The 27,578-nt window shown below is 34.4% G+C and overlaps 1 protein-coding gene, 1 long non-coding RNA gene and 2 pseudogenes across 2 annotated transcripts; 3 read left to right on the top strand and 1 right to left on the bottom strand.

The window, feature by feature from the left end:
- Positions 1 to 118: 118 nt before the first annotated feature.
- Positions 119 to 2,134, top strand: LOC108450959 (putative receptor protein kinase ZmPK1; annotated as a pseudogene).
- On the top strand, positions 1,738 to 5,550 carry LOC108450958 (putative receptor protein kinase ZmPK1; annotated as a pseudogene).
- Positions 5,303 to 6,775, bottom strand: LOC108449997 (transcription factor MYB44-like). Its single transcript, XM_017747408.2, has one exon. The coding sequence runs from the start codon at positions 6,563 to 6,565 to the stop codon at positions 5,669 to 5,671; it is 897 nt and encodes a 298-aa protein (XP_017602897.1). The 5' UTR covers positions 6,566 to 6,775; the 3' UTR covers positions 5,303 to 5,668.
- Positions 6,776 to 20,802: 14,027 nt separating this feature from the next.
- LOC128293003 (uncharacterized) lies at positions 20,803 to 26,382 on the top strand. The gene is made up of 2 exons (XR_008283016.1): positions 20,803 to 21,022; positions 26,036 to 26,382. It is a non-coding gene; the product is annotated as an uncharacterized LOC128293003 (long non-coding RNA).
- Positions 26,383 to 27,578: the final 1,196 nt, after the last annotated feature.

Genomic DNA, 27,578 nt, shown 5'->3' with positions numbered 1-27,578 from the left:
TTTTCTAGAATTGTTGTTAAAAAAATTGTAAAAATACCATCTTGAATATTTCAACTATAGTCAAGACAAGTTTACCGGTTTTGTCAAGGGAGAGCCGCGATTGCCTGCCATCGACGGGATGGTCTCGATTTTCCATCCACACCAGGGTGCAGTAATTATTGCAGGCTGGTTTGTTGAACCATATGCACATGTTTCCTCCTACAAACAGGCCCTTAAAAATTACCAACTTGAATGCTCTGCGCGAGTTGAGCAACTGAATCGAATGTATCCGAAAAGACCTGAAATTCATCATTGAAATTTGTCGTTCGGTCTGCCGGTGTCATAGGAGGAATCAAGTTTTTCATCATCTTCATAGTCTGGTATTTCTTGACAACAACTCATCAAGATTCATGAGGGACAGGAGGCTACCATCTCGCTGCATTCTGCACAAGCTTCAGAAGGTTTTTCCTATGCTGAACTTGATAAGGCAACCAATGGCTTCAAGAAAGAAATCGGACGAGGGGCCGGAGGAATTGTGTACAAAGGCAAACTGTCAGATGATCGAATTGCGGCTGTCAAGCGACTCGTTGATGCTAATCATGGGGAAGCTGAATTCCTAGCAGAATTTAACACCATTGGGAAGCTTAATCACATGAATTTGATAGATTTGTGGGGATATTGTGCGGAGGGAAAGCACAAGATTTTGGTTTATGAATACATGGAACATGGATCCTTGGCGGAAAACCTGTCTTCTAAAACACTAGATTGGAAAAAAAGATTTCAAATTGCAGTGGGAACAGCGAAAGGCCTGGTTTATACACATGAAGAATGTTTAGAGTGGATTCTCCACTGTGATATAAAGCCTCAAAACATTGTCATAGACTCTAATTATTAGCCTAATGTGTCAGACTTTGGCCTGTCTTGGTTGCTAACAGAGGTGATGTTAAGTACTTAGAAATCTCCAGATTGCGAGGAACTCGAGGTTACATGGCGCCTGAGTGGGTGTTGAATATGCCCATCACCTCCAAGGTGGATGTTCATAGCTATGGAATCGTTCTATTGGAGTTGGTAACCGGAAGGAGCCCTTCAATAGGAGTCCATGGCATAGATGGTAAGCAGCTAATGCAAGGAACGTTAAGTAAATGGGTGAAACAGCAGAGAGATGTAACGGAAACATGGATTGGAATGATAGTGGACCCAACATTGGACGGGAAATACGATGAGGCTGAGATGTCGATCATGGTTAAAGTAGCTCTGCAATGTGTGCAGGAAGACAAAGATGCAAGACCGACGATGGGAGAGGTAGTTCAGATGCTGCTTCGCCTTGTAGAAAAAGAGTAAGCAACGAATCATTGTCATGTGTTTTGTCTCTTTTGGTTGGTCAATTATACAAGCTTTACTAACATAAGTAAACGCACTTGTTCCATAGTTTACTATTCTTACTTCACAATTCTGAACTGACAAGGCTTGTAAAAACATTATCATGTTCATAATCAAAAGAGAAGAAAAAAGCAAAAAATTAAAGTCAGCAGTCGGCCCCATATTCCCATTACTAGATTTCAGAATTCATGAATTCACACTTCACACTCAAAACAAGTTAAAATCAAACTATGGATAAAGCCCCCACACGGTTTTCAATTGACAAGTAAGACTAGAAAGTTAGAAACTATACGAGTCGTAGAATCCTGATTAAGTTCCCGATTTAAAGCTGAGAATGTACGCATAAATTAGTGCAGATTACTGAAGTGGATAAACATAATGTTGGCCGCAAGATTTTTGCAGCTTTTTGCCAAGAAAATATTCGTGGTCAACAGTTTTCAAGTGGTCCTCATTTTGTTCCATTTCCTTCTGTTAACATCATCAGCTCTGCCAATTCTAAGGCAAGGCTCGTCTATGTCCGTGGAGAATCCAGATGACGTTTTGAATTCCCCAAGTGGCATGTTCTCTGCTGGTTTTTACCGCATTGGCCAAAACGCCTACTGCTTCGCCATCTGGTTCAGCAAGCCCTATCATGACGGTAGCCACACAATAGTTTGGATGGCAAACAGGGACACACCAGTTAATGGAAGGAGATCAAAGCTCTCTGTACTCTAAACTGGTAATATTATAATAACTGATGCAGGTCAGTTCATAATCTGGACGAGCAATAACACTGTTAGAGATCACTCCTGGTCACAGTTAAATCTCTTGGATTCAGGTAATCTGGTCCTCCAATCTTTGGTCAATGGTACGCTTAGGCAAAGCTTTGATTCGCCAACTGATACGCTTCTCCATGAACAACCGCTCACTCAACATAATAGACTTGTATCAGCTCGAAGCCAAAGTGACTACTCCTCAGGTAACTATAAGCTGATGTATGACTATGATAACGTTCTTCGTCTTGTCTTGGATAGTCCTGAGACATCCAGCATCTACTGGCCGGATTCTACGGTTTTGGACTACCTACAAGGAAGAACAAGATTCAATGACAGCAGAATTGCAGTGTTCGACTCTTCTGGCTATTTTACTTCCTCAGTTAAAGTGGAGTTTCAATCTGCTGATTTTGGTAGGGGACCTTGGAGGAGATTAACACTTGATTTTGATGGTAACCTTAGGTTATACAGTCTCGAAGAGCAAAAGGGAATTTGGTCAGTCACATGGCAAGCTATGTCTAACTCCTGTAGAATTCATGGAATCTGTGGACCAAAAAGTATATGCAGCTATGATCCAAGTTCAGGCCCAAAGTGATACGCTTAGGCAAAGCTTTGATTCGCCAACTGATACGCTTCTCCATGAACAACCGCTCACTCAACATAATAGACTTGTATCAGCTCGAAGCCAAAGTGACTACTCCTCGGGTAACTATAAGCTGATGTATGACTATGATAACGTTCTTCGTCTTGTCTTGGATAGTCCTGAGACATCCAGCATCTACTGGCCGGATTCTACGGTTTTGGACTACCTACAAGGAAGAACAAGATTCAATGACAGTAGAATTGCAGTGTTTGACTCTTCTGGCTATTTTACTTCCTCGGATAAAGTGGAGTTTCAATCTGCTGATTTTGGTAGGGGACCTTGGAGGAGATTAACACTTGATTTTGATGGTAACCTTAGGTTATACAGTCTCGAAGAGCAAAAGGGAATTTGGTCAGTCACATGGCAAGCTATGTCTAACTCCTGTAGAATTCATGGAATCTGTGGACCAAAAAGTATATGCAGCTATGATCCAAGTTCAGGCCCAAAGTGATACGCTTAGGCAAAGCTTTGATTCGCCAACTGATACGCTTCTCCATGAACAACCGCTCACTCAACATAATAGACTTGTATCAGCTCGAAGCCAAAGTGACTACTCCTCGGGTAACTATAAGCTGATGTATGACTATGATAACGTTCTTCGTCTTGTCTTGGATAGTCCTGAGACATCCAGCATCTACTGGCCGGATTCTACGGTTTTGGACTACCTACAAGGAAGAACAAGATTCAATGACAGTAGAATTGCAGTGTTTGACTCTTCTGGCTATTTTACTTCCTCGGATAAAGTGGAGTTTCAATCTGCTGATTTTGGTAGGGGACCTTGGAGGAGATTAACACTTGATTTTGATGGTAACCTTAGGTTATACAGTCTCGAAGAGCAAAAGGGAATTTGGTCAGTCACATGGCAAGCTATGTCTAACTCCTGTAGAATTCATGGAATCTGTGGACCAAAAAGTATATGCAGCTATGATCCAAGTTCAGGCCCAAAGTGATCTTGCCTTGCAGGGTTCAAGATGAAAAATCAAGCAGACTGGAAGGATGGATGTGAACCAGAATTTAACATTTCATGTGACAATCATGATTTTAAGTTTGTTCAATTTCGTCATGCTAACTTTTTTGGCTATCATTACGATATCCCTCGTAATCACACCTTAGAGGAGTGTGCCAAAGCTTGCTTGAAATTGTGCTGCATAGCCTTTCAATACAGATATTTCCCAAAGGATGGTGCTTATCGCTGTTATCCAAAATGGGAGTTGCGTAATGGTTATCATTACCCCCGTTACAATGGAACCCTGTACTTGAAACTCCCAAAATCATTTCAATACAACAAACCTGTTGAAGGATTGAAACTGAATTGTTCGATCAATCAGACAAAACAGCTAGAAAGAGCTTATCATAAAAGAACTGGATATGGGTCACTAGAGATTCTGATTTGGTGTGCTTCTGTAATTGGATTGCTCGAGTTGATATGCGTCATTCTGGTGTTCAGTTTCTTGTACAAAACTGGGATAAGTTCTGATGCATCCACACGAGGCTACCATGCTGCTGCAACAGGATTCAAACAATTCACCTATGCTGAGTTGAAAACGGCAACGCGTGGTTTCAGTGAGGAGATCGGACAAGGGGGATGTGGCGTGGTTTACAAGGGAGTGTTGTCTAATCAAAGGATTGCAGCAATAAAGGTTCTCAACCTTGAAGTTAATCAAGCAGAAGAGGAATTTCTTGCAGAAGCAAGCACCATAGGGAGGGTTAACCATATGAACTTGATTGAGATGTGGGGATACTGCGCGGAGGGGAAGCATAGGCTTCTGGTGTATGAGTACATGGAGAATGGATCATTAGCAAGGAACCTCATGTCTAACTCACTTGATTGGAAGAAGAGGTTCGATATTGCGGTTGGCACAGCCAAAGGTCTGGCTTATTTGCATGAAGAGTGCTTAGAGTGGGTTCTGCACTGTGATGTCAAGCCTCAAAACATACTGTTGGATTCCAACTACCAGCCTAAAGTAGCAGATTTTGGTCTATCCAAACTGCTGAACAGGGACAATCTAAAAGGGCCAAGCTTTTCCAAGATAAGAGGAACAAGAGGTTACATGGCGCCTGAATGGGTTTACAATCTGCCCATCACATCCAAAGTGGATATTTATAGCTATGGAATTGTCATCTTGGAAATGGTAACAGGAAGGAATCCAACCAATGGTATCCCTGCAGTTGAAACAAGTGGAGAAATATGGCACCAGAAGTTAGAAGCATGGGTCAAAGGGAAGAAAAATGGAGCTGCTGCAACGTCTTGGGTAGAAGAGCTAATAGACCCTGCGATGGGATACGATTATGACCGAAATAAAATGGAAAATCTGCTGGAGGTGGCTATCAAGTGTACAGAAGCGGAGAGACATGCAAGACCTTCCATGAGCAAAATCGTTCAATTGCTTCAGCAAGCAACCCAATAATAAGACTGCATTACACCCTTAGTATCTATCAATTATTCAGTTGTGCTGTAATATTTCATAGAATAATTATGCCCTTGCTAAGGCTTTCGCTTATGATTATAAAACATTGGGTCATACAAATATAACATAGTCAATGAAACTTCAGAAAGTCACGTAAGACATTATTTTAGTCCACTACAGCAGAATGAAAATGAACACTTACAAATGTCACAGCGTCTGTGGCAGACAGTGCAATAATGTATACCTAAAAGATTATAGTATGAGAGTCAGCTTTCCTTAAACTTTCAAAGAGCCTACTTTATGTTCTTTTTCAATATCAGAGTTTCTTTAATCTCCGTCCGGCCCCCTAACCAAAAATATCCCCTCGTTGACTGCATCCCTATGCACACCACCACAAATATTATTTCTTTAATCGACGATAAAAATAACTAAACCAACAAAGAAAGAGATTAAACAAGTGACAGAAAGACTTTATTTTTTGCTCTTCTGCGGATTCTTCTTGTTGTCTACTCGATCTTGCTAATACCAATACGTTTAACAACAGCATTTCTGATAGCTTCAGTTTGCAAACAAAGACCATTTTGTTCAATCCCAAACATGTAGTTCCTCACTTCTGTTCTAATCATCTCTTGTATAACTGTCAAAAATTCATTGCTAAAAAATTGCTTCTCCATCCCCAATTCCCCGTTTTGCATCCCCACTACGAGACCGGCAGTTGGGTGAGCCGTTACTGTTGTTACTGGCGCCTGGGTGGGGCTAGGAATAGGGTCGGATCTAGGTCCCGAATCCGAGTTTTCGCAAGGATCGAATCCGGGCAGCGAGAGGCTGAGTATAATAGGTGGATTGGTAGTGGATGATGCCGTTTCAACATGCTTACTGGAACCGGTTCTTGCCAACAGCTTATAAAACGGTGAGGCAGCGGGTAAACTCGAGTCGCTCAAATCGGATCCTGAAGGGGTACCGAGGTTCAAGCAAGGACCCGAGGCATTATTAGCAGCACCAAGACTGGCTGATCTTTTAATTGGTTGTGGCGAGTCATTGTTCAAATCTTGAGTCATGGAAGAACATTTTCTCTTTAGGGTGGAGTTCCAGTGGTTCTTAATCGCGTTATCCGTACGACCATTGAGGAGTCGAGCGATGATAGCCCATTTGTTACCGAATTGGGCATGAGCTTGGATTATGGTATCATCTTCTTCGGGAGTGAAGGGTCGGTGCTGAACCTCGGGGGAAAGCTGGTTGCACCATCGGAGCCTACAAGACTTTCCTGATCGACCAGGTATTGATTTGCTTATTAAAGACCAGTTCTTGGGTCCGTACGTATGAACCAGCCGCTGCAAAGCCTCGTCTTCTTCCGGACTCCATGGACCTTTGATCCGATCCAAGTCTTTCCTAGTAGATGGCATCGAAATATATAAAAATAAAAATAAAAAAGCTTATTACCAAAAAGGAAAAACAATAGCAATAGCAATCTTTATTTTTGAAGTGATGAGAGGGCTGATAAAAGAGCGGAGAATAAGGGAAGGGAAGGAGGAGGATATACACATATATGGGGAGGGGAGAAGTATGACTTGTTGAAGTGGTAGTTGTGACTTGTGACCGGGCATAGCCGTTGAGAATTCAGGATCCTTCCAGGCAAGGTAGTTATTAGTATACAACTGTCAATGTCACACTCTAATTTTTAATTTTTTTTTGTTAATTATGGGTCATTTCTTTTGTCAACAAGCTATGAATTCTAGTTACTCAATATATAAATTTGCTTTTCTCACTTAATTATGATTTTTTAATTTCTCACTCAATTAATTAAAATTATCTATTTTGATTCATTTTTGTTAATTGCATTGACAGGAGAATAATGTAACAATTTAAAAATTAGTATAATAATAAATTTTACCTTTAACTTTTATATATTATATCTATATAGTCATAATTTTAAAAATTAACCTTCAAAATCTATAATTAATCTTAATTTTAAAAATTCAAATAAAAATATAAAAATACATAAATATTTTAAAAAATATAAAAAATAAATTTTATATTACTATTACTATTAATATTAAATTATTTTAAATAAATAAAAAACCCTCTCCCACCTTCCCTCTCCTTCTCTCTCTCTGTTGTTGTTGCTGCTACAGTTTTCTAATATAAGATTGGATAGCTTGTCTGATGAGAGATGTGGTGTGGGTAACTTAGAACACATGATTGGGGGAGAAAAGACAGCTGCTTTAGAGGAGAATGGAGAAAATTGCAGGTTGCTGAATTGGAGCTATTTTTGGGGAGGAATGAAATGGTAATGGAACAAGTTAAGTTGATGTAAGAATCTTACAAGTCTCAAGATGCATAAAGTTATTTTTTTTATCATTTTAAGACAAATTTTCTTGGAATTTAATATTATTATAAAATTTATTTTATATATTTTAAAAATATCTATGTATTTTTATAAATTTATTTGAATTTTTAAAATTAAGATTAAATTAATATCATTTGTAAATTTAGAGGTTATTTTTAAAATTTACAACTAAACTGATATAAAGTATAAAAATTAAGGTTAGGCTTAATATTATACCAAATTTTCATCTGTTATATCACTCCTCCTTTTTATTAGTTAAGTGATAAATTTTAAAAAAAATTATAATTGGGTAACAAAAATATATTTATAATTGAGTGATTAATTTAAAAATTCAAGTAAATTTAGAAAATTTATAGTTAGATGGTTTAGTTTACCTAAAAATTCATACCGAATCAACTATTAATCACATTTATTTTCACAATTATTAAGTAAATTTGTTTATGCAAGTATATTTAATACATTATTAGTAGAGTTGTATAGGATAAATTGATATTTTAATTAACAATTCAAATGTAAGAAATAAAGTAAAAGGTTTTGGGTTTGGGTTTTATTTTTAAACAATAAATTTATGTTACATTGAAAATAAAAGAATAAAATTATATTGTAGAGAATAAAACGGATAAAGAAAAATAACAAAATTAAGTTATGGATTGTGTCAAAGCATGGCCTATGTTGCAAGTATATGCGGATGAGTTATTTTTAATATATTTATAGGACCAAAATGGACGGTGTGGGACGCCTTTTAAGTACATCAAAATACGGATCAAATCCTGGGATTTAAAAATATAATTAGGGATTTTATTTGTGCAAAAAGAAGGGCAACATCACATGGGTACACAGAGGAGGAGGATGTTTCCTGGAAACAGAGCCCTGTATTAGAATTTAGCCTTCCCCTATCTCCTACTTCACAAATTAAAAACACAAAGTTCCCATTTTTCAGTTCCAATAAACTGCAAGTTGGGATCAGTCTGCCATTATTTTAATTTGCAGCTGCATTAAAAATAAAAGATTAGTTGCCGAAAGAGTACATGCGTCAGAGAGAAAATAAATTATAGACTAAGTGCTTCAAATCTTAAGACTGCATTGATTCTCAAGCACTCAATTGCAATGCCCCTTTCTTGCAGACCCAAGAATATAATTGTCTGATAAAATGATAGTGCTCTGCCCTGCTTTGAATCAATGAATGTACTTTGATTATTCAACAGAACAGAATGTGCAGCCCATCATAATCTCACCATAGCCTTGTTCGAGTACTATCTATATTTTATGAAGCTGACACCTGAATTAATGGAGGAACATGTTGCATGGGATTTGCAGGTCAGCCTATCATGTTAAATATGGAAATCTAGTGAAATAAAGGAATTGCTAATTAAAGGCAGATTTGTGAAATGGAGAAACTGGGATTGATTTTAGATCTTGAATTTCAAAAGGCAATAATCATTCATAAATATGATAAATTAGCATTTCTGTTGACTACTTTTTCATATAAGAAAAAGCAAAAAAGCAAAATTTTTGTTCCTATTTCGTGGTCGATATGATGAAAGCAGTATCATAATCCTGTAGACAAGTACGCATTTAAAAGAGAGATTATAGGCTAGAAAGTTTAGGCTATGAAAAAGTTAGGCCACCAATCACCTAAAAGTATGATAAAAACAAAGCTAGCTCCCTCTGAATTTCAGCGACAAAAAATATCGTTTTATCAATCATTCATTCCACTAGCCATTATTAGGATCTCAATCACTTTGAAATGCATTAAAGAGAAGAAGAATCAAGCGAGTAAAAACAAATATTTTTCTGGTTATTAAAATCTATTCAAATATTTTTGAAATATATATAGTTGTAAATGAAAATTTATAAATAATTAAAAGTTATATTACTTGGTTATTAACAAATAGTCATAATTATTCAAGTAGATATTTATTAAATAATTATCTTTATTGTTAAAGATGTGACTATCCATTTGAGTAGTTATATTCTTATAAAAAGACATGAAACCTCCTATAAATAGGAGTGAAATTTCATTTGCATGATACACCATGAAACACATCAAAAGTTTTTTTTTTCTATTCTTCCACCATAATTTATATTCCTAGATTATTCTATAAAGAATTATTACAGAAATTCTTGTTATGCTCTGCTCAATGCTTAATTGATTGCTTCCGTCAATGCAAAACGTCAGCAGTCATTGGGCTTCATTTGTATACTCGAGATTTATTTGCGAGTAACTTTTTTGCACACTATAATATAGGTGAGGGCAAATAGAACCTTAAACAAAGTGCCATTGATACACACATCAAAGCCTTTGTTAATTTTCCATAAGTTTATTTTTATCCCCACTCACCAACAAAAACATGGCTTTTTTAACCAAAATGATTGATATTTGCTGTTGTTGAAGTCTCTCTTCCTTAAATTATTGGTGTGGCAAATGTGGACGAGTCTTGATGAAAATCGAGCATTCCTTTGGATGAGTTCACATCTAGCCAAGCTAGGTCGTTTCGCCTCCAGCTAAAACAAGTATTGATTTTATTTACAAAGGTTAAAATTATCATTAGTATTATAAAATAATAAAAATGCAAATAACACAAGAATAATATATAAGAATAAAGAGAATTTCTATTGCCTTTCTATTCTTTTTCGTTCTTATTACAAGTAGTATACTCCTATATATATACAAGGAAATTGGACTTCTTATTTTCTAATACATAAATAGAAAAGAGTTACAAGAAGATAAAATGTGAAGAGTTAAGGAAAATGAAAAGCAAAAAAGGTTGATTATAATGAACATCCATTTAATAGCATTCATAACAATTAGCTAATTGTAGTCTAAAAATTAATCTTGAAATGTTAGGAGCATACTGAGACACGTATGTCGAACTGATGGTGTATTTGTTAGGATTTGAGGTGACGTGTCGAGCATGGTTTTGAGTGGGCAATAAACAGACCTAACTTCATATGCAGGGGAATGAGAATGTAACACACCAAATCCGACCCTATGATAGGATCCGAGTTTGATGTGTCATTACTCAAAATTAGACTAGTTTATAGCAAAACAATTTGGCATAAGCTTTATAAAATTTCAACAAAATTTGTACATATAAACATATGATAGTTGTGGTTTTACTAAAGTTTGAATGAAATCATTAACAATTTGAAATAACGTTCAAGCCATTTGGCGTATAAGTTCAATTATAATAACTTCATTAAAAATATTGCAATAATTCAAATCCAGACATTGAAACTTAATAGAAATCTTGTAAAAACATAGTATTATCAAAATAGTAGTTTTTTATTCAGATCATTTTCAAAATACATTTATACGTCACCCTAAAAGTCATGCATGATACAGAACAAAACAATCAACTCACAATAACAACAGCACTCTAGTCCTTCTAATAAAGGTTTCCTTCAATCAGCAAGCCAAAGAAGGAAAAGGTAACGAAGGAATTTCATATGAACAACTTATTAATTTCCAAGAATAAATCATACATAACATTACCTACAACACAATCGAACCTTTGAGGGACACTTACTCACGATGAACATAGTACGCCAATTGGCATATACAAAATACAAACAGACTAAGTACGCCAACTTACTTTTCACATGAGCTTATATTGTATGCCAACTTAACATAACTTAGACAACTCATCTTCATGCTAGCCACATACCTAGAATTCAGAATGAGAAGCACATAATATAGTATCATTCACATACATTCTCCCCATTAACTCATCATATCATTTTCATTTAGAATAACATGTTTTATTGTAATCTTGTAATGGCCTAAATTCAAGGTTATCGGAACAATGGTTTCGTAATCATAGATCTGATTTAAAGAGAAATTTATTTCAATATTTCTGCTTGAAAATTTATATGATAGGAAAATCGTATGAAAATATTGATAGGAAAATTTTATCGATTTAGTGATTAGTTAGAAAAAGAAATTATTGAAGAAATTGGGTAAAATAAGGTATCAGGACCTCTATCTCGTAAAACCGAGTCGAAAATAATTTTATAAATATTTATGAAATGTTATTAATGTGGTATTAAAATTTCGTTAGGAAATTTTAATGTTTGGGTAGTCAATTAAATGAAAAAGACTAAATTGTAATAGGTGTAAAAGTTGCTAGAGTGATTAAATAGCTTAAGAGTCTAATGAGAAAGGATTTAAAAGGCAATTAGACCCAAAATTTATTTGGGCTGGACGGCAAGGGTATGAAATCAGCAGAAAATTTGATAAATTAAGGGTAAAATTGGAATATTGCAAAATTAACTAAATAAAACTAGGACTAAATAGGAAATATCTAGATTTCTCTTCATTTCTCTTCAATTCCAGCTGCTAAAAATGCCATAGGAGGGTTCTCTAAGCTGGTATTTCATAATTTTTGCACCAAGTGAGTTAATCCTTTCCTTTTTCTTGTAATTTTTGTGTTTCTAATACTTTTACAACTAGGTCCTACTATTAAATTCATTAGTTTTTGATTTCATGGATGAAATTGAAAGTCACCATGGTTGAGTGCTGTAAGTTTATGATGAAATAGAATGAAATTAAAGCTTTAATTTGTTTATGAGATGATTTTATTAGGCAATTTCAATGGAAATTGATTTTTAGGACCTAATTGTAAAAATGTTTGGAATTAAAGTCTATTGCTGAAATTATGATTCCTAAAGGTTGTAAACTAGTTTAAGGTGATAGAATAAAATGTTAATTGAGAAAAATCAGCTCAATTGAGAGGCTAATTGAGTAGGGACGAAATTATCATTTATTAAAAGTTTAGGGGAAAAATGGTAATAAACAGCTTGCACTAAAACAGTTTGGTAGACTAACTTTGAAAAATCACCAAAACTTGTAGGAATCGAATTAGAAGATGAAAAAAATATGGAATTAAAACTTATTGAGTCTAGGTTCTCATAGAAGAAATATTGTAAGCAATGGATTTGTAAATTTTGAGATATAATGAATTTTGTGAGACAAGGTCAGAATGAATTTAGGTTCCCCTGTTTTGACTTTGAAAAATTATAAAAAATTGAATAAAAATAATTAGGGACTTAAATTTATATGTCTAGAATTTTGAATGAGTCTATTTTTAATAGAAACAAACGAGAACATCATTTGAATTCTGTATAAAGAGATAATTTATTTTTAGTGAAGAAGGGTCAGAACTGTTAGACAACAGAACAGGGGTGACTTTGAAGATAAACTGTACTGATTGGATAAACCAAAAATTATGAAAATTTTATGGTAAAAATATATATGAGTCTAGTTTCAGGGAAAATTAACAGATCATAATTTTGAGTTCCGTAGCTCAAATTATAAATAATTTAGTGACTATGACTCAAGTAGACAGCTTTAAATGAACTATAAATAATAGTTGAATTATAGAGAATGTTGCATATGAACATGAAATGTATTAAATTGATAATTAAAATTATTTATTTAGATCCGAAGATTCAAATCTGAAGCTAGATCGAGGAAAGGAAAAAGTTTGGGATTAGTAGATTTTTCTGTTTACAAACAAGTATCAAGGTAAGTTTCGTAACTTGAATTATATTCTTAAATGCTTGAAATGCATGTTTTTGATATGAATATGATTTGAATGTTAATTATATGGAAATTTATGAAACATTGATATATTTGATAAAATGGGAAGAAATCCCGTTTGAATGAAAGGAAAATTCAATGGATCTCTGAAAAGAAATTGACGGTAAAAAGGATCTAGCCCGGACGGGTGATCCTATCCTGATATAGCCCTCCGAAGAATATGTGTAAAATGGATTTAGCCGGACGGGTAATCCGAATTAGGTCTGAATTTAGCTTTGGATTGGTAATTCAGATCCAAACTCATTAGAGTAATTGTCGTTGCAGGGGATTTAGCCTGGACTGGTAATCCCGACAATACTCTATGAGTTTATATTGCAGGGGATTTAGCTCGACCGGTAATCCCGCCGCAAGGTTGAGGTTCATGAGTGTGCTCTCGAAATGGATATGTGCGCACATGAATATGAATTGACGGACCCGGAATTGTACAATAAATGTGTACCTCTGAAAATCCATCGAAATTCCGATAAATTCAACGGGATAAATATGGAAAAATAACAAGGAAATGGAAATCATGGTATTGACGAGCTCATCAATCATAGTATATATTATTGGTACATGGAAATTATTGTACTAACTTGAAGGTTGAGTTTGTGCATATTAGGGTAATAATGCATTGAATGGATATATGGATGTTTATTGTATTGTATTGAAAATATTAGGTAAGTATAATTCTTGTTACATGAGCTTACTAAGCACAAAGTGCTTACCCCGTTTCCTTTTTCCCTGCTTTTATAATGTTAAGAGCTCTGAGGTCGGATTTGGTGGGAGACACATCACCTTTATCAACCTCGTGGATTTCGGTATAAAAAGAAACTTTATTTTGGAAATCAATGGCATGTATAAGCTAACAAAGTAAATGTTAACGTGAAATGAATGTAAAGTTAGCCATTAGTATGGTTAACAAACCTGGTTATAGATATGTGATGACGTTATCTTATATAAATGCATGAATCTATCATGAAAATATGTTGAATTGATTTGGTTGATGTGGATTGGTCTCGATTTAATATTACAGGGAAGGTTAGATATTTATAAAAGGGCTATATTGAATATAAAAAAAAAAATTTAATTCGTAAACTCCGGTAATGCCTCGTACCCTATTTCGACAATGAATACGGGTAGAGGTATTACAAATCTGCCAATCCTTTTTGTAATATAGTTGCCCTATGAGAGGCTACACAAACATATCTCTCATCTCTATCACCACATATCAGATCATATCATACATATCAGAAGCAGATGGTAGTGGTTTAAGCATGAAGAATGACACTTCATATCACAGACAGACTAAACACAGACTGACGACTTTGGATAATCATTATCCATATATACACCTTTCATCCATTATAGAGGATAATTACTTACCTTATACGGATTACATAAACAAGAAATTTACAACACATGGAAGTAAGAAGGAACTCACCAGAAATTCTAGCACAATTTACAAAGCAGGTCACTTGCCTTTATCACTTGGACCCTCATTAGCTTTTTGAGCTAAAACAAAGATGTTTATACATATCAAATCATTAATCTATCAAATTTGAACATGCAAGAATCAACAATATTTAATCCAGAATCAAGAAGTTTCCTTTCTCACATACCATTCTAACATCTATGTATGCAATACGAAAAACATGTAAATAACCTTAATGATAACTTAAGGGTTTCATCAGTAATTACCAGTGAGCTGGTACTAACGTATAAGTTACCTAGATACTGCGAACCTTCACTTTGAAGAAGTTCTCTGAATTTAAGTTTTTCAGAGACTTTCATAGGAAATTAAAAAAGAAGAAGACATAAAAGGTGTTCAAAAAGATTGCTTGTAATGACCTAAATTTTACCGATATCGAAAAAGTGTATTTTCGGGTCTTTATTTCGAAAAGTGGATTCATAAATATTTATTTAAAAATATTTACTAAGTAAAATGAGTGGTTAATTAGAGTTTAATTAAGTGAATTTAATTTAATTAAAATAATTGGATAAAAGGATTAAATTGAATGAAGTGTGAAAGTTTAATTATAGAATAAAGAAAATTAAAAGGACTAAATAAGTAAAAACCAAAGAGTGCCAAGTGTATGGCAAAATAAAATACAAGTATAATAAATATAATACACACATTTGTAATACATATGTCTATTTGCTTATTATTTAAGTAAATATTAATGTATTTATTTTTATTAAATTAATATTATATGATAAATAAATAAAAAGTTGACAAATGTATGATATGTATAGTGACATGTGTGATACTAATATACATACGCTTGTAAAATACATGTATATTTACTTATTATATAAGTATATTATTAAATAATATATGATATAATAAAAAGATTAATGAAAGACAAGTGTGATATTATAATGGATACAAATGTTAAAAGAATATTTGTTATTAAATAGATTTTTATAATGGATAATTATTAAGTTATTATATATATATATATATATATATATATATATATAATGGTTTAATGAAATAAAGAAAGAAAAGAATAGAAATAGAAACAGAATAGGCAAAACGAAAAGCAGGGAAAAAAAGAAAGAAAGGAGAAAAGAAAGAAGAAAGGAAAAATTCAAGGTTTAAAGCTTGAGGTTTAAATAGGTATGTCAATTTAGCCCTTTTTACTTAATTTTGATGTTTTAGAAGCTTTAAAACAAAGCTTTGATGAAATTAAGTTGACATTTTGAAAGTTATTAGATTTCTAGATAATGTTCATGTTGAGTAAAATGATGAAATAAGGGTTAAATTGATAGAAATTCAAGTTAGAAATGAAATAAGGATTGAATTGTAAAGTAATTCATAAATTTTATGTTGTAGGGACCAAATTGATGAAATTTTGAAATTAAGAAAATATGCTGGAAAATTAATAGTTAAGTATGAGTTTGAACAAAATTTGAATAGAAATGAAGTATGAATTAAGATAGAAAAGTAAGTGAATTTAGTTAAGATTAAATTGAAATTAAAGTAGAAATTTAATAGAAATTGTATTAATTAGATGTAAATTAGTAGTGAATTAACGAATATAAATTGTTTTAATTCTCATAGCTAACGTTGTCTCGGAAATCTCGCTAAGTAAGGAAAAATGGCAAAGACAACGGAGTTAGCTCGAGAAAATACGGTTTGTATTTCTATAATCGAACTTCATACTTAAATTGTTGGATTTATTATTTAATATATATATATATATATATATATATATATGTAGTAGGTGTTTTGAGATGATTATTTGAATTGGATTGAATATTGATTATATTGAATTAATTTATGAATATATGTGAATGTTTGAATTGAAATGAATATTGATGTGGAAATTGAATAATAAATATTTGTTATATTGGAAAATATATGTAGTTGGAAGTGTGATGAAATTGATAGAAAATTGTGATTATTGTGAAATTGAATATTTATTAGTGACAAGTGAATGGAATTATATTGAATTGAAATTATATAGTTAATTAATTAAAATATGAATTAATTGAAAACTAGAAAGTAAATTAAATACCCTATTAACTAGTCAGGCTAGTCGGATATAGTTGACATGCCGTAGGATATGGAATAGTACGAGTTTTGCCGGCTTACTAATCAAGCACTTGTGTGTCGACTCATCATATCTTGTTACCATTATCATTATTGATTCGCACTTTGTGTGTAGGATGTTGTTATCGCCACTTCTATCATTCTATCGTTCGGATTTGTTCCAATGAGGTACTCCGTGTACCGTACTGTTACTGTTCTAGATTTGTTCCGATGAGGTACTCTGTGTACCGCATCTTTATCTTTATCTTTATCTTATTATCGTTCTTGTAATATCCCGAATTAAGGCCTAATCGGAATAGTGGTTTCGTGACCACAAATCCAAGATAAAAATAATTATTTTAAAATTATTTTGAGGTTTATGATATGATTGCATGATTGTGTGAAAATTTCGTGATGAAATTCTATGCATAAGGTGCTTAAGTTGAGATTAGGGACTAAATCGAATAAGTTGCAAAACTTGCATTCTAGAAGTTTTTAGTATGAAATTGCTTTGAAATATTAATTAGGAGGTCTTAAATGGTAATTTGACCAATTTTAAGTTCATGGACAAAATTAGGACATGGAAGGAATTTTGGAAAGTTTAGTAGTAAGGGCATTTTGGTCATTTGGATATTAAATGAAATAAAAATAGGAAAAATAACCCAAAATGATCATCTTCTCCATATTGTTCTGCCGATTTTGCTCTCCTCCATAGTGGGGTTTCTTCAACTTTCAAACTTCATAGTAAGTGATTTCAAGCCCGCTTTTAATGATTTTATGTTTTTGAAATCTCAGTAGCTCGATTTAGCTTATGTTAACAATAATTCAACCTATGGTTCATATTTGGAAAAATACCCATAGGTAAAATTTGTGTATTTTGGTGTTTTATGACAGAATATGAGGTTTTAAATTTTGTTAGACAACTTGTGCTACTCGGTTTTGAGTGAAAACGAGTAAAAAGGCTTAATCGGTAAAAAAAATATTTAGTAGGGAAAAATGATCAGCATGTCATAAAACATAATAATAAGGGATGAAGTTTAATTCCCGAGCCTAGGGGCAAAAGTGTAATTATGCAAAAGTTTAGGGGTAAAATGGTAATTTTTCCAAAGTTCGTATTAAGGACTGTTTTAATGAATGTATGTATTAAATAAGATTAATTTGGTATTATAGATCAAGAGAAACAAGATTCAAGTCGTGATCGGGGGAAAAACAAAGTTTACGAGGAATAGGCTCGATTGTTAAAAATTTTGTACCGAGGTAAGTTCATGTGTAAATAATGTAGCATAATTTTAAGTTATTAATGTTAAATATAGGATATGCTGATTCTTATTATGAAATATATGCTTTGTGGTTATTTTCGAATAAAATACAAATTAAGTGTATTATTTGTTAAATATAAAGTGCTACCGAGTATTGGTTTCGGTATTTTACGGAAGATGGCAAGGAGAAGTGTTCGAGGAAAATCCCGTTTGAACCTTAGGAATAGATTAGGATACAAGTGACATGTCACTAGGATGGTTGAGCATCCGAACTCGTTGAGTTGAGTCCGAGTTCACTTATGGATGTGGAATGTCCGAACTCGTTGAGTTGAGTCCGAGTTCATGAGATGTAACTAGGCATCCGAACTCGTTGAGTTGAGTCCGCGTTCACTTATGGATGCGAACGCCTGAGCTCGTTGAGTTGAGTCCGAGTTCACTTATGGGCGGGTTACAGGGTAGCTTGGCTATAAATGTGGCACTTATGTGCAAATTATCCATGTATCCGAATTATATTCCGATGTGTTCAACGGGTAAAATTTCTAGTGAAATGGAAGAATACTTAAGATGCAAGTGACGTTTTGGTAAGTGTTGTGAAATGGACACTTTGGACAGGTATGTACTTAACCCTCGGGTTGAAAATAGATACAACAACGATAAGGTGGTAAGATGATGAATGATGTTTAAAAATGTGATATATGTTTTGGTGATACCATGCTAAGGTTGTTTGGTATAATTGTATGGTTATGTTACTTGTTATTTGCATATGAACTTACTAAGCATTTATGCTTACTCCTCCTTTTCGTTCATTGTAGTTTTAACAAGCCGGCTTGAGAATTGGGATAGGTCAAGACTGCTCACACTATCCAAGGCCTAAATTGGTAAAATGGCTTGTGTGTTTTGAATGTAGCATGTATGGCAAAATACTCACTTTGTGTAAATGATCTTATGATATGGCTATGGTTTGGAAAGAAAAGGGTTTGTAAATGATTAGCCATTGGAATGGCCATTAAGTCCATATTTGATGTTATGTATGTTTAAAATGCTATTTAGTCCATGAAAATCCTTAGTAAAGTGAAATCATCATAAAACAGAATCGACAAAGAAGATGATGTAAATTTGAAAATCACTAAAAATGGTAGAAATGGAATTAAATGATGAGTAAGTTATGAAATTTAATCTTAATGAGTCTATTTTCATATGGATTGAACAAAACAGGTATATGAATTATATTTTATGAGATATTTGAATTTTTGTGAAACAGGGCCAGAGTGATTTTTGGATCCCCTGTTCTGATTTTAGAAATTCATCATAAATTGTACCAAAATAATTAGGTGGTTTATTTTATATTCTTAGAATCTTTATTGAGTCTAGTTTCAGGAGAAACAAACGGCATAGTTATTGAAACTCTGTACAGGGAGATATATGATTTGTAATACACAGAGGTTAGAGCAGTAGAACCCTGAAACAGGGGAGAATTAACTAATAAACTGTACTAATTGGCCCAACCAAAAATTCTATAAAAAAAATTATTAGATAGATATATGAGTCTAGTTTAAGGAAAATTTACGAATTGGATTTGAGTTTGAACTCGAGATATGAATTTTAAGTAATCAGGACGCAGTTGGACAACTTGTCCGAATTTGTTTAAGTGCTCAAATAAGTTTAGTAATGCCTCGTGCTCGACTCCGGCGATGGTCTCGGGCGTGGGGGCGTTACATTTTGTGGTATCAGAGTAGGTTTAGTCAGTTCTCGGACTAATGTGTTGCATGTACGGGTTTTGCTATACATGCCATATATATATTGTGATAGTGTGACGACTTCTGACCTTTTAAATGATTTTTTTTATAGTAAATGGATCCCGATCCAACTGCGGCTGATGATGTAGAGAGTAATGCACCAGCTCCGACTGAAGGGCGGTGCCAACTAAAAATCTACCTCCTACTGTTGGTCAAGGAGGAGGAGAAGGGGCTCGGGAAGCCTTTCTCCAAATGATGAATGCTTGGTATATCGAAGTTCGTTAAAGACGAACCCGAATGCACAACCTCCTCACCTCCCGATTCTCAACTGCACCCGATGCCTCGTGGTGTAGATCGATGAAATTTCATAGAACTCCAGTTGATGAATCCGTAAACAAGGGGTCAAGAATTGGGGCAAATATTGATGATGATGCCGAGAAAGCAGAGTTTTGGCTCGAGAATTCTATTCGAGTATTTGATGAATTGTCTTGTACACCTGAGGAATGCTTGAAATGTGCTATATCATTGTTGAGGAATTCAGCTTATCATTGGTGGAAGACATTGACTTCAATAGTACCGAAAGAGAAAGTAACTTGGGAGTTCTTTCAAGAAGAATTTCAGAAGAAATACATCAGTGAAAGATTTGTTGATCAGAAGCGTAAAGAGTTTCTTGAATTGAAGCAGGGGAACATGACAGTTACTGAATACGAAAAGGAGTTCGTCAGGTTGAGTAAGTATGCTAGAGAATACATTCCTACAGAGGCTAAAATGTGTAGGCGATTTGAAGACGGACTCAATGAAGACATCAAAGTATTTGTTGCGATTCTTGAATTAAAAGAAATGGTAGTACTTGTTGATCGAGCTTGCAAGGCTAAAGAACTAATTAAAGAGAAGAAAAAAGTAGAGGCTGAGACTAGAAATTGGAAGAAAAGACCGACAAGTAGTTCATTCTCACAACAATCTAGGAAATCTAGAAATATGTATTCTCGTCCTCAGATTTCGGCCGGACAATCATATGAAAATTTTAAGAAGCAAAATGTGGGTCTTAAATCTCAGACTACTTCTGCAGCTAGTGTAGGGAATTCAAGATTTTTTAAGCCCGAGTGCCAGCGGTGTGGTAGAAATCATTTTGGCCCATGTAGAGCAAATGAATGTTTTCAGTGTGGTTCTCCGGATCATTTTATTAGAGACTGCCCAGAGAGAGTTGAGAAAGAAAAATTTCTGAGTGTAAAAGCTAGTGGTGCAGACTCGAGAGGAAGATATTCGAGAAAAGCTAGAAATGAAGCAAGCAGCAAGAATGTAGCCAGAGATTCAGCAGCTAAATCTGAAGTAAGGGCTCCAGCTAGAACTTATGCCATAAAGGCACGTGAAGATGCTTCATCACCCGATGTGATTACTGGTATATTTTCTCTTTATGATGTTAATGTTAATGCTTTGATTGATCCCGGTTCTACTCATTCATATGTATACATGAAGCTGGTGTCTAGTATGAATATACATGTTGAAAACACAGAATTTATGATTAGAGTGTCGAATCCACTAGGCAAATGTGTGATAGTTGATAAAGTATGCAAGAAATGCCCTTTAATGATTCGGGGTCATTACTTTCTGGCTGATTTGATGTTGTTGCCGTTTGATGAATTTGATATTATTTTGGGTATGGATTGGTTGACATTGCATGATGCTATAGTAAATTTCAAAGAAAAGGTTATAGAATTAAAGTGTGAAAGTGGTAAAATTCTGCGGGTTGAATCAGAAAAGTCAGAGGCATTATCTAGTGTAATTTCTTCGATGTCGGCTCAGAGATATTTGAGGAAGAGTTATGAAGCTTATTTGGCGTATGTAATTAATACAAAAGAAGTTGAAAAGAAAGTTGAATCAGTGTGAATTTGCGGATGTATTTCCAGAAGCATTGTCGGGTTTGCCTCCAGTTAGGGAAGTAGAATTTGGTATTGATTTGATACCGGGAACAGCTCCGATCTCTATTGCTCCATATAGAATGGCACCAGCAGAGTTGAAAGAATTAAAGTCACAGTTGCAAGAGTTGACTGATAAAGGCTTTGTGAGACCGAGTTTTTCACCTTGGGGTGCTCCCGTGTTATTTGTGAAAAAGAAAGATGGTTCTATGAGATTGTGTGTTGACTATCAGAAATTAAACAAGGTGACAATCAAGAACAAGTATCCGTTGTCGAGAATTGATGATTTGTTTGATCAGCTGAAAGGAGCAACATGGTTTTCAAAGGTTGACTTGAGATCTGGATACTATCAGCTGCGAGTAAAAGAGCCGGATGTGCCTAAAACTACTTTTAGAACAAGGTACGATCATTATAAATTTTTAGTTATGCCATTCGGGTTGACAAATGCTCCTGCTGTGTTTATGGATTTGATGAATCGCATATTTCGGCCATACTTGGACAAATTTGTTGTGGTGTTTATTGATGATATTTTAATTTATTCAAAAGATGAGACAGAGCATGCCGAGCACTTGAAGATAGTTTTGCAAACTTTGAGAGATAAGCAGTTGTATGCTAAGTTCAGTAAAAGTGAATTTTGGCTTCGAGAAGTTGGATTTTTGGGTTACATTGTTTCAGGTGATGGTATACGGGTTGATCCTAGTAAAATTTCAGCCATTGTTGATTGGAAAGCACCGAAAAATGTAACCGAAGTTAGAAGTTTCTTGGGGTTAGCTGGGTATTATCGGCGGTTTGTAAATGGATTTTCTATAATTGCTGCTCCTATGACTAGACTACTCTGAAAGAATGTTAAATTTGAATGGACGAAAGAATGTCAACAAAGTTTTGAAGAATTGAAAAAGTTATTAACAGAGGCACCAGTGTTAGTACAACCCGAATCAGGTAAAGAATTTGTAGTGTATAGTGATGCTTCTCTAAATGGTTTGGGGTGTGTACTCATGCAAGAAGGAAAAGTGGTGGCTTATGCTTCGAGGTAGTTAAAACCTCATGAGAGGAATTATCCTACTCACGATTTGGAATTGGCTACGGTGGTGTTTGCTTTGAAGATTTGGCGACATTATTTGTATGGTGAAAAGTGCCGGGTATATACCGACCACAAAAGTCTTAAGTACTTGATGTCACAAAAAGACTTGAATTTGAGACAACGAAGATGGTTGGAGTTGTTGAAAGATTACGAGCTTGTTATTGACTACCATCCGGGAAAAGCGAATGTGGTTGCCGATGCTTTAAGCAGAAAGTTGTTATTTGTTTTGAGAGCTATGAATACTCAGTTAAAGATATCAGGTGATGGTTCGATTCTAGCAGAGATAAGATCAAGACCGATGTTTTTACAAGAGATTTCTGAAGCTCAGAAAAATGATAAAGATTTGCTAGCCAAGAGAAAACAGTGTGAAGCTGATACGGGATCAGATTTCAGAATCGGTTCTAATGGTTGTTTGATGTTTAAAAATCGGATTTGTGTATCGAAAAATGATGAGTTGATTCAAAAGATTTTGCATGAAGCACATAATGGTTGTTTGGTAGTTCACCCGGGTAGTACGAAAATATATAATGACTTGAAGAAAATGTACTGGTGGAGTGGGATGAAAAGAGATATTTCCGAGTTTGTATCAAAGTGCTTAATTTGTCAACAAGTGAAAGCTGAACACCAAGTACCTTCGGGATTACTCCAGCCTATCATGGTTCCTGAATGGAAATGGGATCGGATTACTATGGATTTTCTATCAGGGTTGCTGTTAACTCCGGGGAAGAAAAATGCCATCTGGGTAATAGTTGACAGATTGACTAAATCGGCTCATTTTATTCCGGTACGTAAAAATTATTCTCTTAATAAGTTGGCTGAATTGTATATCAGTGAGATTGTTAGACTTCATGGAATACCTTTGTCAATCATTTCGGATAGAGATCTGAGATTTACTTCACGGTTTTGGCAAAGGTTGCAAGAGGCATTAAGTACAAAGTTAAATTTCAAGACCGCTTTCATCCACAAACCGATGGACAATCGAGAGAGTAATTGATTCTTGAAGACATGCTCGATGTTGCGCATTGGAATTTCAAGGTAGTTGGGAAAGGTACTTACCGTTGGTAGAATTTGCTTCTAATAATAGTTATCGACGAGTTTGAAGATGGCACCTTATGAAGCATTGTATGGTCGTAAATGTCGGACGCCATTGTATTGGACTGAACTCGTGGAAAATCGATTTATGGAGTTGATCTAATAAAAGAAATCAAGAAAAGGTGAAAGTGATTCGAGATTGTTTGAAAGCTGCTTCAGATAGACAGAAATCTTATGCGGATTTGAAACGAAGGGAAGTCGAGTTTCAAGTTGGTGATAAGGTATTTTTGAAAGTGTCTCCATGGAAGAAAGTTATTAGATTTGGACGGAAGGGCAAGTTAAGTCCGCGTTTTATTGGACCATATGAAATAATTGAAAAAGTTGGACCAGTAGCTTATCGGTTAGCATTACCACCTGAATTGCAAAAGACGCATGATGTGTTCCACGTATCTATGTTACGTCGGTATCGTTCAGATCCTTCACATATAATTTCACCGACAGAAATTGAGCTACAACCGGATATGACTTACGAAGAAGAACCGATTAAGATTTTAGCTCGAGAGGTTAAGCAACTAAGAAATAAAAGTATCGCTCTCGTAAAAGTATTGTGCAAAAGCACGGGGTAGAAGAGACTACATGGGAACCTGAGGAAACTATGAGAAACCAATACCCATACCTGTTTACTAGTAAGATTTTCGAGGACGAAAATCCTTAAAGGGGGAAAAGTTGTAATATCCCGAATTAAGGCCTAATCGGAATAGTGGTTTTGTGACCACAAATCCAAGATAAAAATAATTATTTTAAAATTATTTTGAGGTTTATGATATGATTGCATGATTGTGTGAAAATTTCATGATGAAATTCTATGCATAAAGTGCTTAAGTTGAGATTAGGGACTAAATCGAATAAGTTGCAAAACTTGCATTCTAGAAGTTTTTAGTATGAAATTGCTTTGAAATATTAATTAGGAGGTCTTAAATGGTAATTTGACTAATTTTAAGTTCATGGACAAAATTAGGACATGGAAGGAATTTTTGGAAAGTTTAGTAGTAAGGGCATTTTGGTTATTTGGATATTAAATGAAATAAAAATAGGAAAAATAACCCAAAATGATCATCTTCTCCATATTGTTCTGCCGATTTTTTCTCTCCTCCATAGCTGGGGTTTCTTCAACTTTCAAACTTCATAGTAAGTGATTTCAAGCCCCGTTTTTAATGATTTTTATGTTTTTGAAATCCCGGTAGCTCGATTTAGCTTATGTTAACAATAATTCAACCTATGGTTCATATTTGGAAAAATACCCATAGGTGAAATTTGTGTATTTTGGTGTTTTATGATAGAATATGAGGTTTTAAATTTTGTTAGACAACTTGTGCTACTCGGTTTTGAGTGAAAACGAGAAAAAAGGCTTAATCGGTAAAAAAATTATTTAGTAGTCATAAATACATGTTAGAGTGAGAATTTGATGTTGCCATAGAAGGGAAAAATGATCAGCATGTCATAAAACATAATAATAAGGGATGAAGTTTAATTCCCAAGCCTAGGGGAAAAAGTGTAATTATGCAAAAGTTTAGGGGTAAAATGGTAATTTTTCCAAAGTTCGTATTAAGGACTGTTTTAATGAATGTATGTATTAAATAAGATTAATTTGGTATTATAGATCAAGAGAAACGAGATTCAAGTCATGATCGGGGGAAAAACAAAGTTTACGAGGAATAGGCTCGATTGTTAAAAATTTTTTACCGAGGTAAGTTCATGTGTAAATAATGTAGCATAATTAAGTGTATTATTTGTTAAATATAAAGTGCTACCGAGGAAAATCCCGTTTGAACCTTAGGAATAGATTAGGATACAAGTGACATGTCACTAGGATGGTTGAGCATCCGAACTCGTTGAGTTGAGTCCGAGTTCACTTATGGATGTGGAATGTCTGAACTCGTTGAGTTGAGTCCGAGTTCGTGAGATGTAACTAGGCATTTGAACTCGTTGAGTTGAGTCCGAGTTCACTTATGGGCGGGTTACAGGGTAGCTTGGCTACAAATGTGGCACTTATGTGCAAATTATCCATGTATCCGAATTATATTCCGATGTGTTCAACGGGTAAAATTTCTAGTGAAATGGAAGAATACTTAAGATGCAAGTGACGTTTTGGTAAGTGTTGTGAAATGGACACTTTGGACAGGTATGTACTTACCCCTCTAGTTGAAAATAGATACAACAACGATAAGGTGGTAAGATGATGAATGATGTTTAAAAATGTGATATATGTCTTGGTGATACCATGCTAAGGTTGTTTGGTATAATTGTTTGGTTATGTTACTTGTTATTTGCATATGAACTTACTAAGCATTTATGCTTACTCCCTCCTTTTCGTTCATTGTAGTTTTAACAAGCCGGCTTGAGAATTGGGATAGGTCGAAGACTCGTTCACACTATCCGAAGGCCTAAATTGGTAAAATGGCTTGTGTGTTTTGAATGTGGCATGTATGGCAAAATACTCACTTTGTGTATATGATCTTATGATATGGCTATGGTTTGGAAAGAAAAGGGTTTGTAAATGATTAGCCATTGGAATGGCCAATCTAAGTCATATTTGATGTTATGTATGTTTAAAATGCTATTTAGTCCATGAAAATCCTTAGTAAAGTGAAATCTGCCATAAAACAGAATCTGACAGCAGCAGTGATGTAAATTTGAAAAATCACTAAAAATGGTAGAAATGGAATTAAATGATGAGTAAGTTATGAAATTTAATCTTAATGAGTCTATTTTCATATGGATTGAACAAAACAAATATATGAATTATATTTTATGAGATATTTGAATTTTTGTGAAACAGGGCCAGAGTGATTTCTGGATCCCCTGTTTTGACTTTGGAAATTCACCATATATTGTACCAAAATAATTAAGTGGTGTATTTTATATTCTTAGAATCCTTATTGAGTCTAGTTTCAGAAGAAACAAACAGCATAGTTATTGAAACTCTGTATTGGGAGATATATGATTTGTAATACACAGAGGTCAGAGCAGTCGAACCCTGAAACAGGGGAGACTTTAACTAATAAACTGTACTAATTGACCCTACCAAAAGTTATAGAAAAAAAATTAGTAGATAGATATATGAGTCTAGTTTAAGGAAAAATTTACGGAATTGAATTTCGAGTTTTGGAACTCGAGATATGAATTTTTAAGTAACTGTGACGCAGTTGGACAGCTTGTCCGAATTTGTTTAAGTGCTCAAATAAGTTTAGTAATGCCTCGTGCTCGACTCCGGCGACGGTCTCGGGCATGGGGGCGTTACAGTTCTGGCTTCGGCCTATGAGGCACTATGTGCCGTACTGGTGTGTTGGTTGGATCCGTGTATCCGTCTAGGTTCGAGTCATGTTAATAGGGGTAAATAAAGGAACTGGAAATATTGACTGTTACTGAATAATTTAATTGTTATTGTATATTTGATTTTTACTGAATAATTGACTGTTACTGGATAATCGATCAATTGATTGATACTGAATAACTGATTGTTATTGAATAATTGATTGATACTGAATAACTGACTATTACTAAATAAATAATTGTTCTGATTGACAGATCGTTAATGAATATTACTGATTGATTAATTGCTATTGAAAAATAATAAATGATTTTGAATTTAAAGTAGACCAAAACATTGGTTGAAAAATGAATGTTTGAATACTCATTGGGTTTGAATAGTTCATATATAAATTAATATGTTTTATAATTGTTTAAGTGTTCAAATTATAGAAATACCACTGAGTGTATACTCAGTGTACGGTTTGTTTCCGTGCGCAGGTTAAGGCTAGACCATTGAATCAGCATCCCAGGCCGATCCCGAATTCGATGAAGTGAAGCATGTTGAGTATTGGTAATGGCATGTACCTAGGATGTCTTATGAGAGTCATTTAGGT

This window comes from Gossypium arboreum, chromosome 5, assembly GCF_025698485.1.
Source record: "Gossypium arboreum isolate Shixiya-1 chromosome 5, ASM2569848v2, whole genome shotgun sequence".
NCBI classification, from domain to species: Eukaryota; Viridiplantae; Streptophyta; class Magnoliopsida; order Malvales; family Malvaceae; genus Gossypium; species Gossypium arboreum.
Note: the sequence above shows the minus strand (reverse complement) of the source record. Positions and strands in the feature narration are given on the sequence as shown.